General features: G+C 38.6%; 1 non-coding gene and 1 gene segment (V, D, J or C); one reads left to right on the top strand and one right to left on the bottom strand.

Moving 5' to 3' along the window:
• Window positions 1–4384: 4384 nt before the first annotated feature.
• On the bottom strand, window positions 4385–5090 carry LOC118988313 (T cell receptor alpha variable 9-2-like). The segment is given in 2 exon segments: window positions 4385–4869; window positions 4985–5090. Coding segments are annotated over 2 exon segments (591 nt in total).
• A 10157-nt stretch (window positions 5091–15247) lies between these two features.
• LOC118988314 (U6 spliceosomal RNA) lies at window positions 15248–15354 on the top strand. Its single transcript, XR_005066745.1, has one exon. It is a non-coding gene; the product is annotated as a U6 spliceosomal RNA (small nuclear RNA).
• Window positions 15355–15674: the final 320 nt, after the last annotated feature.

The following is a 15674-nucleotide window of genomic DNA, read 5'->3' as shown; positions in this document are numbered from 1 at the left end:
AAAGAGCTTTATATTGCAGAAGGTAAAGAAAATCCATTAAGAAACCATCATCTAACAAAATGTTCTAACACTTTCTTGGTCATCTTAAAAATAATCTTTTCATTACATGTTTTTAACATACAACATATTAGTTTCCACTTGCAGACAAACAATTTCACAAGTGCTATTTTTGAATGTCTGTCCCAAAGGAGAGGGAACTGCTCCACTCACAGGTTTGTGTACAGGTTGTACATGCTAAGAAGTAATGTGTACTCGCTGCACAGAAGTAGACAGCTGAGTCGCCAGGTTGGGTGGCCGCGATGTGCAGGGAGAAATGTCTGGCCGTTTTATTTAATAAAACAGTGAGCCTTTCATTTTGGTTTTCGTCCTTAGTTGAATGAATGTCTATAATGAGCTGGGGACCTTTTCCAGGTTCTTTCTTATACCAAGGAAAGTAGCTTGAGGTGCGGTCAGAATAAGCACAGGTGATGACAGAGGTGTTTCCTTCCTGGACACTCAGGGTAGAAGGATGCTGATCCACTTGCTCTCCTTGACTGAACCCTATGCAGAAAAAAAAAGTGAGAGAAAGATTTGCCAGATTATTACAGTGCAGAATTTACTTCTCCTTTTCAATAGTAGCTAGAGGAAACCTGAATAAAGCCAATCTCTTCCTTGACTTCTAAGAAATATTCACTACTATAGTCTCCCAGTTTCCTCAACTCACAGCTCAGCTTCAGCCAAAAGCATATAAATACAGCTCCAGTGGATATCTTCATTGTTCCTCCTAATTAAAATCAGTTATAGATTTACAATCTCCAGCTAACAGAGCTACTTCTGTTATCAGGCTATCCCTTCTTTTCTCTAACAGTCATAGTGATTTCTCACAGTCTACCCAGCCAATAAGAAAAACACTGTGCTTCTGCCATAGCCTATTCATTCAGAATCCATTAAAACGAACCCTCTACATGTTCTGCATGAGCAGAGTTGCACTACCATCTTGTGGTCACATCTCTAACTGCTGAACTTGCGGGTTAAATGTTCACTTACCCTGTGCCTGTGTAGCACTCAGATATGTGAAGGTAGCAATAGGCAAACAAGCTGGGCCTTAGGTGAGAGATTGCATGCACAATAAGAATGCAGAGGTCAAGATTTGTAACTCCGGGTCAACACTACTGGGTCATTAGGTTGGAACGAGGTAGACACTGTTGGTATTTATTCATCAATGGCTTGGGTTTACATGCTTGAAATCAGGAAAGCACCAAGATTCACTCTCCTGGGCAAAGAAAATATAAAACATTCCTTTTCAGCTAAATCTACCATCCTCATTTGTCTATTAGGAAGGAAAACTCTTTCTAAAAGAAACATGTAAATCAATGACCAGAATAAAAGAGAAATCATTCAATATTGTGAATAGCTATCATCTCAGGCTCTGCTTCTCTAAGCTGATCTTGCCCATGACCTTGCTATTCCCAATGAACTGACAGTACCAACAGTCAAAATGTGGAAACTGCTTTCAATAAGAATTTCTGTTATAAAAGGTAAAGGACTGATGCTCAATGATAAAGGAGCAAATGGTGAAAACGTCCATGAAATGGAAAACAGTTTGACCCACATTATTATTACAAATCTGGTTGATTTGCCATTAGAAACCTGGTGTGCTTTAAGAAATCTATTCCTGTTGCTATGTGAATTATGTGCATCAAAATATTTAAGATTATAAATTCTCAAATAACATCAGGCTGCAGACTCAGAAAATGTAACTATATGTAAACTTATTCTACAGGTGTTTTTATTTTCTGATATCAAGAGGGATAGTATATTCTAAGTATAAGGACTGATTCATATCTTTATTGAAATTTCCTTTAAAGAATAAGCCAACTTTCCTGGAATGTATTCCTGTTTCCATGGCCATTGCTAGATCAGATTCCATATTCAATCATTTTTCTCCCGAACTCTGCAACAGTGTTTTCCCAAAACATGATAAAATTGTCAGTTCTATACATTTCCAAAATGATCTCCCTCTGTCAACAACTCTTTTTCACCTCTTGTAATAACATGGTATTTTGCAACTACCTTTGTGAAAAAAAAAATCTAGGCCCCTGGCTGGGGGACTGAGTCAGTTAGACAGTCACCCATACACCAAAGCTTTGCAGAATAAAAAATTTTCTATTGTTTAAGCCACCCAGTCTATGCCATTTTGTTATTGCAGCCTTAAAAAATTAATGCAAGGGTGGATTTTAATTTTACCTCTTATACTCATGTTTTAGTGCATTTACCCACTAAACATTGGGATAAAATATACAAGGAAGGGTTCTCTACCCCCACTCCAGAGCTGAGGCCAGTTCTTGGGGACAAGACACAGTTGTAGCTCCCTGAATGGCAGAGACACCAACACCAGTGAAACTAGCTGGAAATCCACCACCTAGAACTTGCCAGTGTGGAACTTCAGAATGAGCCACCCAAAGTATGCCTCAGTAGTATGTGGATTGCTTTGAGTTCAAGGCAATTTTAGCTTCAGGCTCATTAGAAACTTCTGCCCCTTGCTTTAACTACCTAGAAGAACTTGAACTAGGGCCCTTACCCATACAGAGAGATTAGCAGAGATAATATCTTTTGACCTATCTATAGAGCAGTGCAAACTGCTACTTACTAAACAGAAGTTTGCTCTATTTGTCATCCTCAACAGCACTCTGAAGCCCCCAAGTCATTTTACCTCGCCCCCAGCTCAGATGTCTTACAGGTTCATGTTCCCTTTCTGTCTCTGAACCTCTCCTGCACATGGGGTCTCTGACTCTCATGTGTGCAGGGTTCCCATACATAGGTATGTATTCAATTTGATCTTTTTGTCTTGCTAATCTGTCTCATGTCTATTTGATATTAGAACAGCTAAAGGAGTGTCCAAACTTTTGGCATCTGGGCCACACTGGAAGAAGAATCACCTTGGGCCACACATTAAATACACAAACACTAATGAACACTGATGAGCAAGAAAAAGGTTTTAAGTAAATTTACAATTTTGTGTTGGGCCACATTCATAGCCATCCTGGGCTGCATTCAGCCCATGGGCCATGGGTTGGACACCCCTGAAAGAGTAGAGATAACTTTGGTCCTCTTCTACACCACACAACCATTCCCTGTGGTGCTGGAAAAAGATGTCCACAAGCTAAGTATCTCACTGGAGGCACTCTTTCACAAACCACCTAAACATGGGGACACTGGAGGAAGCAGCTGTCCTCTGGGTGCTTCTGGCCATTATGCTGCAGGAANAATTAATATCTTCACATACAGTTGGTGTGTTATTTGTTCAACTAGTCACTGAGGTTATTCTAAAGATAGTAAATCAGTTAGAGGAAAATGTAATCCCAAAGAGAAGATAAAGTAGGAGGAAATGTTATAGAATGACACACTTAGACCACAGAGAAATGGTCTAAGAGAAAACATTTTACCTTTTTCAAATCACAGACAAAAACAAAATTTTGATCAATGCAACAGAAGTCACACTAAAAACAAAAGAAAAACAAGAGCATGAGAAGCAAAACCAAAATGGGTCCAAATAAATCAAAATACATATACAAATCAATTATTTGATGAATCAAATTTTTAAAAACCTTGCTGCATATTGCTTAAGAGAAAATACTAGAAACAAACAACCAAGAAAGCTGAGCACATAGGATAGGATTTTGCAGCTGCCCCTGTGTGAAGAGAATGAAGCCCCTCCCTTTCACCAACCCACTGTGTCCACACCCTCCAAAGAGATATCCCAATGGAAAGATGATTCTGCTGAAGGGCAAGGAGACTCCGAGAGAACGAGTTAATGAACTAAGTTAATACCTATAAGGTGGTATCTCAGAAAAAAGACAAAAGACAGAGTTTCTAAAAGTTAATATTTACATACAAAAGGGGAATGAAAGAAAAGCTGGCAGAAACTAAAGAGTAAGAGAAATTAATTTCACAGCAAAGGACGAAGTCAAAATTAAGAAAATTCTGTACTTTTATATGACAAAGAATAAAGAAACCAAGTGTTAATAACAGTTATTACCTTTCTATCACTGGTCCCTCAACACTCATTCTTTGAAAACTTGGAATCTTTTATGAACTGTGTATAAAAGCATATTTCTAAACTTTCTAAAAACACAGTAAGAGCAGATGGGAAACCGTCAAGATCAAAACCATGTGTAATACTTCTGTGCACAAGTGCTTAGTAAAAAGTTCAATCAAGTCAGGCTTTAACACTTTTGCTCATAATCCTCACATTTAGTTACTGTGAGGGCCAATGTTAATATCTTATTACATAAAATGTAACATGAAAACAAGTTGGAGTCACAATTTCTTAAACATTTTAATACTTTATTTTTATTTCCATGTTTTAGTCCATTATTTCCTAAATGAAAACATTCCTTTGTCTTCAACATCCCTGAATGTATGGAAGTCTAATTTGTCCAACAACTCTATTAATGTGCTTAAATAATTGGAAATTTGTATTGATGTCCTGTGTATTTGATGTTAAATAATAGAATCCACCAGAGGGGATCAAACAGTCATAGACACTTAGCAACCCGAGTTTGTGCTCAGCTCCCCCTGCAGTTTCTGTCACTGTGTCACTCAGAGCACAGTAGTACACTGCCGAATCTGACTCGTCCACTGAGGTTTTCTTCAAGTGAAAAGAATTCTGTTGTCTGCGGTGGGTGGCTTCAAAACCTTTGTTGCTTTCTTTAACATCGGCTGTGGTGGCTTTCAGGAGGAGCAGTGGACCTTCTCCGGGATACTGAACGTACCAGAAGAGAGTTGGGTACCCTGTGGATTCATAGGAGCAGTTCAGAGTCAGGGAATCCCCTTTGGACAGGGTCACTTGGCCTTCCGTCTGGGTCACTGAGTCTCCATGGGTTTGTCCTGAGCAAAAATAAAAGAAAACTGTCACCGTGGTCATAAAGCTCTTAAATGAAACCAAAGTTTACCAAGTTGCTGACAGGAGAAAGATCTATATTTTAAGAGGCATGTTACTTACCAAGCACTAAGAGAACCACAGTCACTAAGCCTGGACACGAGTTCATCTCTACAGTGTTGCCTAAATAATGTTCTTGACACTTAATATGAGAAAATGTTGAAGTCATGGTGAAACTCTAAGTCAAAGCCTACATTTACCAAGAAATGTGTTTGAGTTAACAAGTAGCACCCCCTGGTGGAGAGGAATTGACAAGGGATGCATGTTTCTTAGTTTCCTCCCCAAATGGCAGTATGTTCTCAACACTGACTTATTTATGAGGCACATGACCCCCTTCAGGTGATGCTTAGAAATTTATACAATAGCAACCTAAGCTCGCAGGTCTGTTTTTCCTTAGGACAATACCTGACATTGAAGTATTTAACAAAGCATGCAAGGAATACCTGTAGTTAGAAAACATTGATTTCCTTGAGCATTTTAATACAGTACATTATGTTCTCATCTACCCTCTGGGGGCCTGCCTATAATCCATTGGTTGTCAGAAAATGGTTTGGGGTTGAAATAAGAGGAAGTAGTAAGAAGTTTAGTTTTTCTGATTGAGTAATGCTTAACTTTTTAGCCATTGTACATAACATAGAACAGTGACTGACATTTCTTACTGTTATATATGCCTAGTAAATATTTGTTATATTAAGCAGAAATAAACATTCTTTCCATTGAGGATTCACTACCACATGACCTACAATATTTTCTCAGTCTTCAAATATTATCAATTGTAAGAACTGTTATCTCTTTAATAAAATTGTTCAGGAGAAAGAAATCATAAGTGAAAGTACTAAATCAATAAAGAGTGATCTTAGATCAACATCTTAATCTCCCACTACTTTGTTCCTTCCAAGGTAAGATAGCTAACCAATGTGTCACGTGCATTGACCAGCAGTGCCCACAGTGTCATGGATGAGATATGAGACAAATTCACACAAACTACCGAGTCCTGTGGAGGAAAAGGGCCAGCAAGGCTACTCCCTCAAGAGAGGAGAGCCTCAGAAGGGCCTTGCCACGCTCTCGAGAGGAGAGCAGCTTGGAGCGGCCGGGCAACTCTCTCCCAGGAAGAGAGAGTGCCCTGACCATTGCCTAGTCAGTCTTATATTGGGATTTTTTTACAGGAGCTCAGGTACAGCTTATTAATCATTGTCAAGCAGCAAACAGTAGATAGTACACCAAGAACCATCATGGTTTCTTCTAAATCAGGGCCTGTCAGCTAAAAGGCTACAGAACTTTGGGAACATAAACTCTTCTTCTGCTCGGGCCCTTATCATCTAACTGAAAGCATTCTTAAACAAAGCAGGTCTCACAGGGTTTCACATATTCCTTCTCAGGCCTAATTACCCAGAGAGCCTGCCATTCCCAGCACAAGGTCTGCACCACCTTCCCCATCATAGGTTTTTAGGCTTAAGTGGATTACAGCCAGGAAGCACTTTTCCCAGAGGACATGGGGACTCGAACTTCATCACAGCTGGGGGTGAGGGGGTGAGGGTCCATCACTCCCTCTTTGTTGCAGCCCCCTCCCTAGTCTTTCCATTATGGCCTCCCAAGTGATTGTGTCTGGTCTAGGTTGCCCCTCCTCTGAGGGGTCTCACTTGTCTCTGACCATCCAACCATACTTTGGGGGCAATGAGATGAAGCAGGGGCAGCATCTGCTGCCAGAGACAAGCCTTGTCTCCTCAGTGGCTCGAATTCCAAAGGTCTCTCACAGCCTTAGACAGTTGCAATTCTTGAAACCAGACAGGGCGGTCCCCAACACCAATGTGAGTTAAGCAAGGAATATTAATCCTATAGCCTTAATGTAGATTTAGTATTGAAAATGCTTTCTACTACCATGTCTCTACCACATTCTCTGGCCAAACTAATGACATAATCCCCCCACACACAGTGGAGAGCCCTGGAAATGTGAAAATGTATGAAAAGCTTGGAGCAGCTGTTAGAACTCTCTTCCTCATCACCTAGAAAATTGTCAAAGATATGCCAGCTATTATTCATACAACAGATGATAGTAGAATCAATGCCAGTGAGCAAAAGCTAAAGATTCCAGGATCTCAACATTAACTTGAAAAAACATATTTTCCAGGATTGAGACCCACTGATATGAATATTTTAAAGCTCCCCCATGTGGTTTTGTTACCATGAGCCTGATACCCATTTACAAGATTTCATTTGTGGTAACTGGCCTAGACCAAGAGGATCACAAAGATGAGGGAGAAAGTTCTAGGATCTGCATGGGGAGTGTCCCAATGGCAACACAAATTTTCAAAAACTAGTCTTTTTCTATGAAGTGTCAGCAGCAAAAGCAAGCACTTCTTTGGTTCACTTACTATGGCTATTCTTTTATAAAACAACACCCAAAACCACTGAGAATTATCAGGGTAAAGTTCTAGAGAAGGACACATCTTTCTGTAAACATTTATCCACAGACATGGAGATGGACGCTTAGTTCAAGCTGTTTCCTGCAGTTCTCACTACACAGATTCAGATCAAGGGGCTTCCTGAGTCCTTGAGTCAACCTGTGAATAGTCTCTTGGAGGTGGACATAGGAAATCCAGGTCCAGATGCTTCACTTCTCCTCCACCTCCCAAGGTACATTCTCAGAACCTGCCACAAAACTATGCTACAAAGGAATTCTGAAAAAGCATCTATGGACTTTTATTCTGCTCTACAAGGGGAAAACAAAATTAGTTAGGGTAAAGTTCGGTTGAAACTAAACGGTGAAGCATATGGGTATACAGAGCCATTATGTACACTTTAAGAAACACAAAATGCAAAGCCAATGAGAACCAAAAGAAGAAACATTCTGCATTTTGTGTCACATAAGAAAACTTGCAGAGCATGAAAGAAAATACTTGTTAGATTTTTATTGTAATGGTTTTATGAATACATAATTTTCATGCATCTATTTGTAGTAAGCAATTCTTAAAACATTAGACATTTTTATATACTTGTAAAGCCATCACCACAGCCAAGTTAATGAATACAGGCATCAACCCAAACTTTCCCCTGTCTCCCTGAAACCCTTCCCTCAACATCAACCCACAACACATTCCTGCTTTCCAGCAACATTTTTGTCACAAATTTATTTGCTTATTTTGTGGTTTTACATAAATGGCATCATATGTTCTCTTTTGTCTGGACTCTTTCTCTCAGCATAATTATTTTGAAATTCTACCATGGTCTCATAAGTGTCAATAGTTCATTCTGTTTTGTTGCTGAGTCCCACTCCATCATAAAGAGACAAAAATTATGTGTTATATATTCACCTATTGATGTACATTTCTGTTGGTACCAGTTGTAGACTGTTATGAACAAAGCTACTATGAACATATTGTATAAGATGTGTTTTAAAACATATACTTTCATTCCTCTTTGGTTAATACCTGAGAGTAGAATGGCTAGATTGATGATAGGTTTACAACTGACTTGTTAAAATTAATTATTTGTTCCAGTAGCACTTTTGTACATACCCTTAGGTTTTCTACTAGATAATCATGATGTCTGTGAGTGAAGATAGGTTTACATCTTCCTTTCAAAGCCACATGCTTTTGTTTCTTTCTCTTGCCTTACTGCACTACCAGAATCTCTGGCACAATTCTAAATACAAGAGGTGAGAGACAAAATTCCTGATCTTGGGGGAAAACATTCAGTCTTTCACCATCATGCATGACATTAGATGCAGGGTTTTGTAGAGGCTTGTCAAGAAGTTGGAGAAATTGCCTTTGATTCTGAATTTGTTGGGAGGTCGTAATAAGAAGTGGAGACTGTATTTCTCAAATGCTTTTTCTGTACCTGCTGAGGTTATTTACATTAATTGACTATCTGCTGATTATCAATCTCTTTGAATATATTATTAATAAACTGTCACAATCAAATATTAAGGATGACATTACTCTTTCATTTAACACACAATGAAACAAAGCTCACAAGTGCCTTGAAAGCATGTGACAGAGCTAACAGCATTCACCACAGTTCTCTCTGATAGCAAAATTCTGCTTCTTGGAATTTTCACTGTTGATTAGTTTCAGAAAAAAATGAGAGAAAGACTAGAAGGTAGCAAAATAAATTCTTGAGCCTTTGAAATATCTCAAGACACTATGTCAGCAGATTCCTTAGTTATACAAATTGAACTAATAAAAATAATTAAATAATTTCAGGTTTTGCTTTTTCAAAGAAAAGGAGAGGAAAACATGAAGGATGCAAATTGGATTTCAGAAGCAGACCACTACATAGTGTCTTCACCATTCCTTTTATACTAATTATTAGACATGTGACTTGAAGAATGCATTGCAGCAAGGGTGACAAACTCTTCCAGAATTCTGTGACTCACCAGGAAACTGAAAGGTCTCTCATGGCTGGTGATTACTTTCTTTCTCTGCCCTTAAAACTTGATTGTGATAATACAGTTTAGATCACAGTTTTCAAATTAATCAGTGTAAGTGGTTTTCAGAAAAATTTTAAAGAATTTCCTTGTGATGAAGCAATTCTTCCAAGAGCATAGTCCAGAAAAAAATGGAAAGAATTAGAGTTTACCAGGTCAGTCCAGAATGTATCCAGCCATGTAATAAAAAAAATAGAAACCTTTATTGAAGAAGATACGAGAAACATTGTACTTAAGACAATGGTGCCTCAGTCCTTTTTCAAGTCCTAAACTTTTTCAAGGTTTAACTATCTCTTTTTTAAATTTTATTTTTCAATATTAGTTGCTGTTGACTTCAGGTGTACAGTATAGTGATTACACAACCACATAGTTTATAAATGTGCCCCCTGATATTTTCAGTACCCACCTGGTATGATACATAGTTACTATAATATCTTTTACTGTAGCGTTACCCTATCTATTATACTACATACCTATATCTATTACTATATCTATATCTATTACTATTACCCTATGTCTATTACCCTAAGCTGTACCTTACATCCTAGTGACTATTTTATATCTACAAGTTTGCACTTCTTATTCCCTTCACCTTTTTCAGCCTGTTTCCCAACCATCCTCTTCTCTGGTAACCACCTCCAATACTTGTTATTGCTCTCTTATTGGTAACAGCCACCCTAACAGCTGCAAGAGAGTACCTTATTGCAGTTTTGATTTGCATTTCTCTTAAAGCTAGTGAAGTTGTGTCACTTTTCATATATCTGTTGACTATTTGCATATTTTCCTGGGACAAGTGTCTTTTGAGGTCCTCTGCTTATATTTTAGTCAATTTTTTGTTGTTCAGTAGTATGTGTTCTTTATATGTTTTCAATTTTAATCTCTTATCGGAGGAGTTGTTTGCAAATATCTTCTCCCATTTATTTGGTTGTCTTATTATTTTGTTTGTAGTGTTTTTTACTGTGCAGAACCTTTTTAGTTTGATGTAGTCTCATTCATTTATATGTGCTTTTACTTCCCTTGTCTTGGAGGTAAAATTCACAAAGTCCTCTGTAAGACCATGGTGAATATGTTTAGTATCTATGGTTTCTTCTATGTGATACATTTCTGGTCTTATATTTAGGTCTTTGATCCATTTTGAGTTATATTTGTGTGTGGTGACAAATAGAAGCCTTGATATCAGATAACATCCAACCAAATGCTGTAGTTCAGCTCTCTAAAGCCATTGCTAGTGCAACAACATACTGTTGAATGTGACATTCAATGCTAAATTCTAGAAAAGCCAAATAAAGACTAAATTCCTATTAATGCTGCTACAGTGAATCTTCATCAATATCACCTCAAACATTTGAAATGCATGACTATGCCTATAAACATTATGTAGGAAAAAAATTAAAAAATTTAAATTACTTAGGAGTTCAAACCACCAAGCATAGAAAAAACTTCCATTGTAGCAGAGATGGGGCTCAGGCATGTGCTGTCTCAGACCACGATTTCAACAACTCAGAAGATAGATAAGGTATTCTATCATCCCATTTGTGTGACATTCTAAAAAGGATTAAAACCTGAGACTACAGACCAATGTGGAATAGGGAGTGCGTGATTACAAAAGGACAGCAAAAGATAATATAGGTGAGCAGTGAAACTATTTTCTATCTTGGTCACATGATGCTTACATGAGCTATACACCATATTAAAATTCAGAATTTACAGAATTATACTACAAAATCAGTCAGTTTTACTATATGATTATTTTAAAATAAAATTTTAATATATTCAGAGAGATGTAAATTAAAATCNTTAGTTTAGCCTTCATATGTTTCTCTAATTTGTGACTGTAGTCTACCAATTCTGTGAGCATCCTGATAAATAGTGTCTTAAATTGTGCTTCTGAGAGGCTGGCAATTTCCCGGTCGCTTAGGGTTATTGGCTCTGGGACTTTGAGTTCCTCTTGCGCCATCTTTTGGGCTGGTCGTGCCTGTTAAGTAGCAGGATCGGAGCCCTAGGTTTTCACCGGAGAAGGGCAACTCAGTCGCTGGGTTGTGACGTTGTGTGTGGGGGCGGGGTCAAAGAGGGACAATGGCTTCCCTCTGCCGCCTGCTGCTGCGACCCCCACCGGCACCACAGCCACCACTGTCACCGGGCCCACGCATTTCGTTCCACTGCACGCGAGTGTACCACCGCTGTTGGCCCTCCACCACTGGGTTCGTCCCCTGGGGCCTGCGTGGTCCGTCTCACTGTGCGCGAATGTGCGACCGCGGTCAGTCTGCCCTGCACCCCGACTGGCTTTGGGCTGCCTGTGCGCCTAGCGCCTAGGTCAGGGGATCTGTCCTGCCCGACCGAGCTCCGTTGCTGGTTCCGCCTCTCTTACCGTCACGTTGAACGGTTCGTAGCTGTCGGACTTCCGTATAATTCCGTGTTCTGGTCTTTGGGTGTGTTCTAGTTCTCCAAAACTTTTGTTGTAGTCAAACTTGGTTGTGGGAGAAGGCAGTGTTTCCACCTATGCCTCCATCTTGGCAGAAGTCAGCTCTTTTTTAAATTTTATTTTTCAATATTAGTTGATGTTGACTTCAGGTGTACAGTATAGTGATTACACAACCACATAGTTTATAAATGTGCCCCCTGATATTTTCAGTACCCACCTGGTATGATACATAGTTACTATAATATATTTTACTGTAGTGTTACCCTATGTATTATACTACATACCTATATCTATTACTATATCTATATCTATTACTATATCTATTACCCTAAGCTGTACCTTACATCCTAGTGACTATTTTATATCTACAAATTTGCACTTCTTATTCCCTTCACCTTTTTCAGCCTGTTTCCCAACCATTCTCTTCTCTGGCAACCACCTCCAATACTTGTTATTGCTCTCTTATTGATAACAGCCACCCTAACAGCTGCAAGAGACTACCTTATTGCAGTTTTGATTTGCATTTCTCTTACAGCTAGTGAAGTTGTGTCACTTTTCATATATCTGTTGACTATTTGCATATTTTCCTGGGACAAGTGTCTTTTGAGGTCCTCTGCTCATATTTTAGTCAATTTTTTGTTGTTCAGTAGTATGTGTTCTTTATATGTTTTCAATTTTAACCTCTTATTGGAGGTTAAACTCTTATTGGAGGAGTTGTTTGCAAATATCTTCTCCCATTTAGTTGGTTGTCTTATTATTTTGTTTGTAGTGTTTTTTACTGTGCAGAACCTTTTTAGTTTGATGTAGTCTCATTCATTTATATGTGCTTTTACTTCCCTTGCCTTGGAAGTAAAATTCACAAAGTCCTCTGTAAGACCATGGTGAATATGTTTAGTATCTATGGTTTCTTCTATGTGATACATTTCTGGTCTTATATTTAGGTCTTTGATCCATTTTGAGTTATATTTGTGTGTGGTGACAAATACAAGCCTTGATATCAGATAACATCCAACCTAATGCTGTAGTTCAGCTCCCTAAAGCCATTGCTAGTGCAACAAAATACTGTTGAATGTGACATTCAATGCTAAATTCTAGAAAAGCCAAATAAAGACTAAATTCCTATTAATGCTGCTACAGTGAATCTTCATCAATATCACCTCAAACCTTTGAAATGCATGACTATGCCTATAAACATTATGTAGGAAAAAAATTAAAAATATAAATTACTTAGGGGTTCAAACCACCAAGCATAGAAAAAACTTCCATTGTAGCAGAGATGGCGCTCAGGCATGTGCTGTCTCAGACCACGATTTCAACAACTCAGAAGATAGATAAGGTATTCTATCATCCCATTTGTGTGACATTCTAAAAAGGATTAAAACCTAAGACAACAGACCAATGTGGAATAGGGGAGTGCGTGATTACAAAAGGACAGCAAAAGATAATATAGGTGAGCAGTGAAACTATTTTCTATCTTGGTCACATGATGCTTACATGAGCTATACACCATATTAAAATTCAGAGTTTACAGAATTATACTACAAAATAAGTCAGTTTTACTATATGATTATTTTAAAATAAAATTTTAATATATTCAGAGAGATGTAAATTAAAATCACAATGACATACCACTTCACACTAGTCAGAATGGCCATTATAACCAAATCAACAAACATGAAGTGCTGGCGAGGTTGTGGAGAAAAGGGTACCCTAGTACACCGTAGGTAGGAATGTGGACTGGTACAGCCACTATGGAAAACACTATGGAATTTCTTCAGAAAGCTAAAAATGGAACTGCCTTTTGACCCAGCAATTCCACTGCTGGGATTATACCCTAATGATCCTGAAACACAAATTCAAAAGAACCTATGCATCTCTACGTTCATAGCAGTATGATTTAAAATAGTCAAGTGAAGCCCAACTGCCCGTCAGTAAATGCGTGGGAAAAAAACAGTGGTACATTTACACAATGGAATTCTATGCAGCAGAAAAAAAGAAGGAACTCCTACCTTTAGCTACAGCATGAATGGAAGCAGAGAGTATTATGCTAAATGAAATAAGCCAGGCAGTGAAACACAAACACCATATGATCTCACCTATAAGTGGAGCCTAATCAACAAAACAGACAAGAGGACAAAATAGAACCTGAGGCATGCAAATAAAAAGCAAACTGACATTTACCAGAGGGAATGGGGACAGGGGATAACGGGAAAGAAAGAGTGTCTTCAAGGAGCATATATAAAGTACCCACGGACAAAGTCAAGATGGAGGGAGTCTTGAAAGTGGAAAATTGGTAGGGGTGGGATAGGCAGGAGAGAGTGATGGGGGTAAAATGGAAACAACTGTAACTGAACAACAATAAAGTAAAAAAATAAAATCTTGTTTTAAAAAATGAAAAAATATTGAGATTAAGATGGCAAAATAGGAATTTTCTGGCATCTTCCTCCTAGCCCCGCAAAATACCAGTTTCCACAATTATAAATTAGAGTGCCATTAAAGAAGTCCAGGAATTCAGCACAGAAGTTACGCTGTGTAAGAAAAAATATCTGAGATTTTAAAAGGTAAGAGGAACAACTTCACTTTACTTTGGTCGAACACGTGCTGAGGTGTGCTGCCCAACTGGAAGGGGGGGGGCGCCTGGGAGAACAGTAACCAGGGCTCCCAGTGTCTATTAAAGGGGCACGAGTCCTACTACCCAAAGCACAGACAACATCAGGAACCTGCTCACAAGATACTGGGGATGTCTTGGCTAGTTTCAGGTCTCAGAAAGGATCTTGCTCTGTAGGACTGGGAAAAACCCCACAACTTTGAGCATCAGCAGCACCATAGGGAAAGGAAGCAATAGGGAGGTGGTCAGTATACACTTCAGTTTTGCAGGTGGAAGAGAATGTGATAATGTTCATAGGGAATTGACCAGAAATAAGAGAGGAAGCCAATACTGTGATGAAGGCTTAAACCTCGAGTGTGTCTAAGTAGGTACTAACTCTACACCTGTGGCTAGAGAATTTTTTTTCCATAAATAAATCATCACTGACAGGTGCTAAAGCAGTTAAGTCTACAGTAATTGCACCCTCTCTCTTTTTTCTGACTTGTTCTAAAAAGTTAAAGCAATGAAATAGAAGTCAAGCATCCCTCTCCCTCCAACAGCCTTGGAGGAAATGAACCAATCAACAGTCACCTTCTTTCACTGCACCGGAGCTAGTGGTCACAGTGAGGGAAATGATAAAAGCTCTGGAGGTGCTGGGCTAGAATTCTGGCCTTTCTCGTTCAAATGTTATAAATATGATTTAAGACATTGAATTTCCTTATCAAAACAAACAAATTTGCTAATAACTGACAACCAAAACTCACCCAAGAGTGATCATCTCACCATACCAATCACCAAAGATAAACATCTTTAGGAAGAATATAAGAGATATTAAAAGTGACCTACCCTGACCATGAGTAGGAGAATTAGGATATTAAAATTCTTTCATTAGTGCTCGCTTCAGCAGCACATATACTAAAATTGGAACGATACAGAGAAGATTAGCATGGCCCCTGCGCAAGGATGACACGCAAATTCGTGAAGCGTTCCATATTTTTAGCTTTTAAGGAAGAACTAATCCCGATTCTTCACAGACTATTTCAAAAAATCCAAAAGGAGGGAAAACTCCCCAACTCTTTTTATGAAGCCAGCATCATCCTAATTCCAAAACCAGACAGAGAAACAACAAAGAAAGAAAACTTCAGGCCAATATCCCTGATGAACATAGACGCTAAAATCCTCAATAAAATATTGGCAAATCGCATCCAACAACACGTCAAAAAGATCATACATCATGACCAAGTGGGATTCATCCCAGGGATGCAAGGATGGTTCAATATTCATAAATCAGTAAATGTAATACACCACATAAACAAAA

This window comes from Sturnira hondurensis, unplaced genomic scaffold (genome assembly GCF_014824575.4).
Source record: "Sturnira hondurensis isolate 20B ecotype Veracruz unplaced genomic scaffold, ASM1482457v3 Scaffold0006349, whole genome shotgun sequence".
NCBI classification, from domain to species: Eukaryota; Metazoa; Chordata; class Mammalia; order Chiroptera; family Phyllostomidae; genus Sturnira; species Sturnira hondurensis.
The sequence above is the reverse complement of the archived record's forward strand: the minus strand, read 5'-3'. Positions and strand labels throughout refer to the sequence as shown.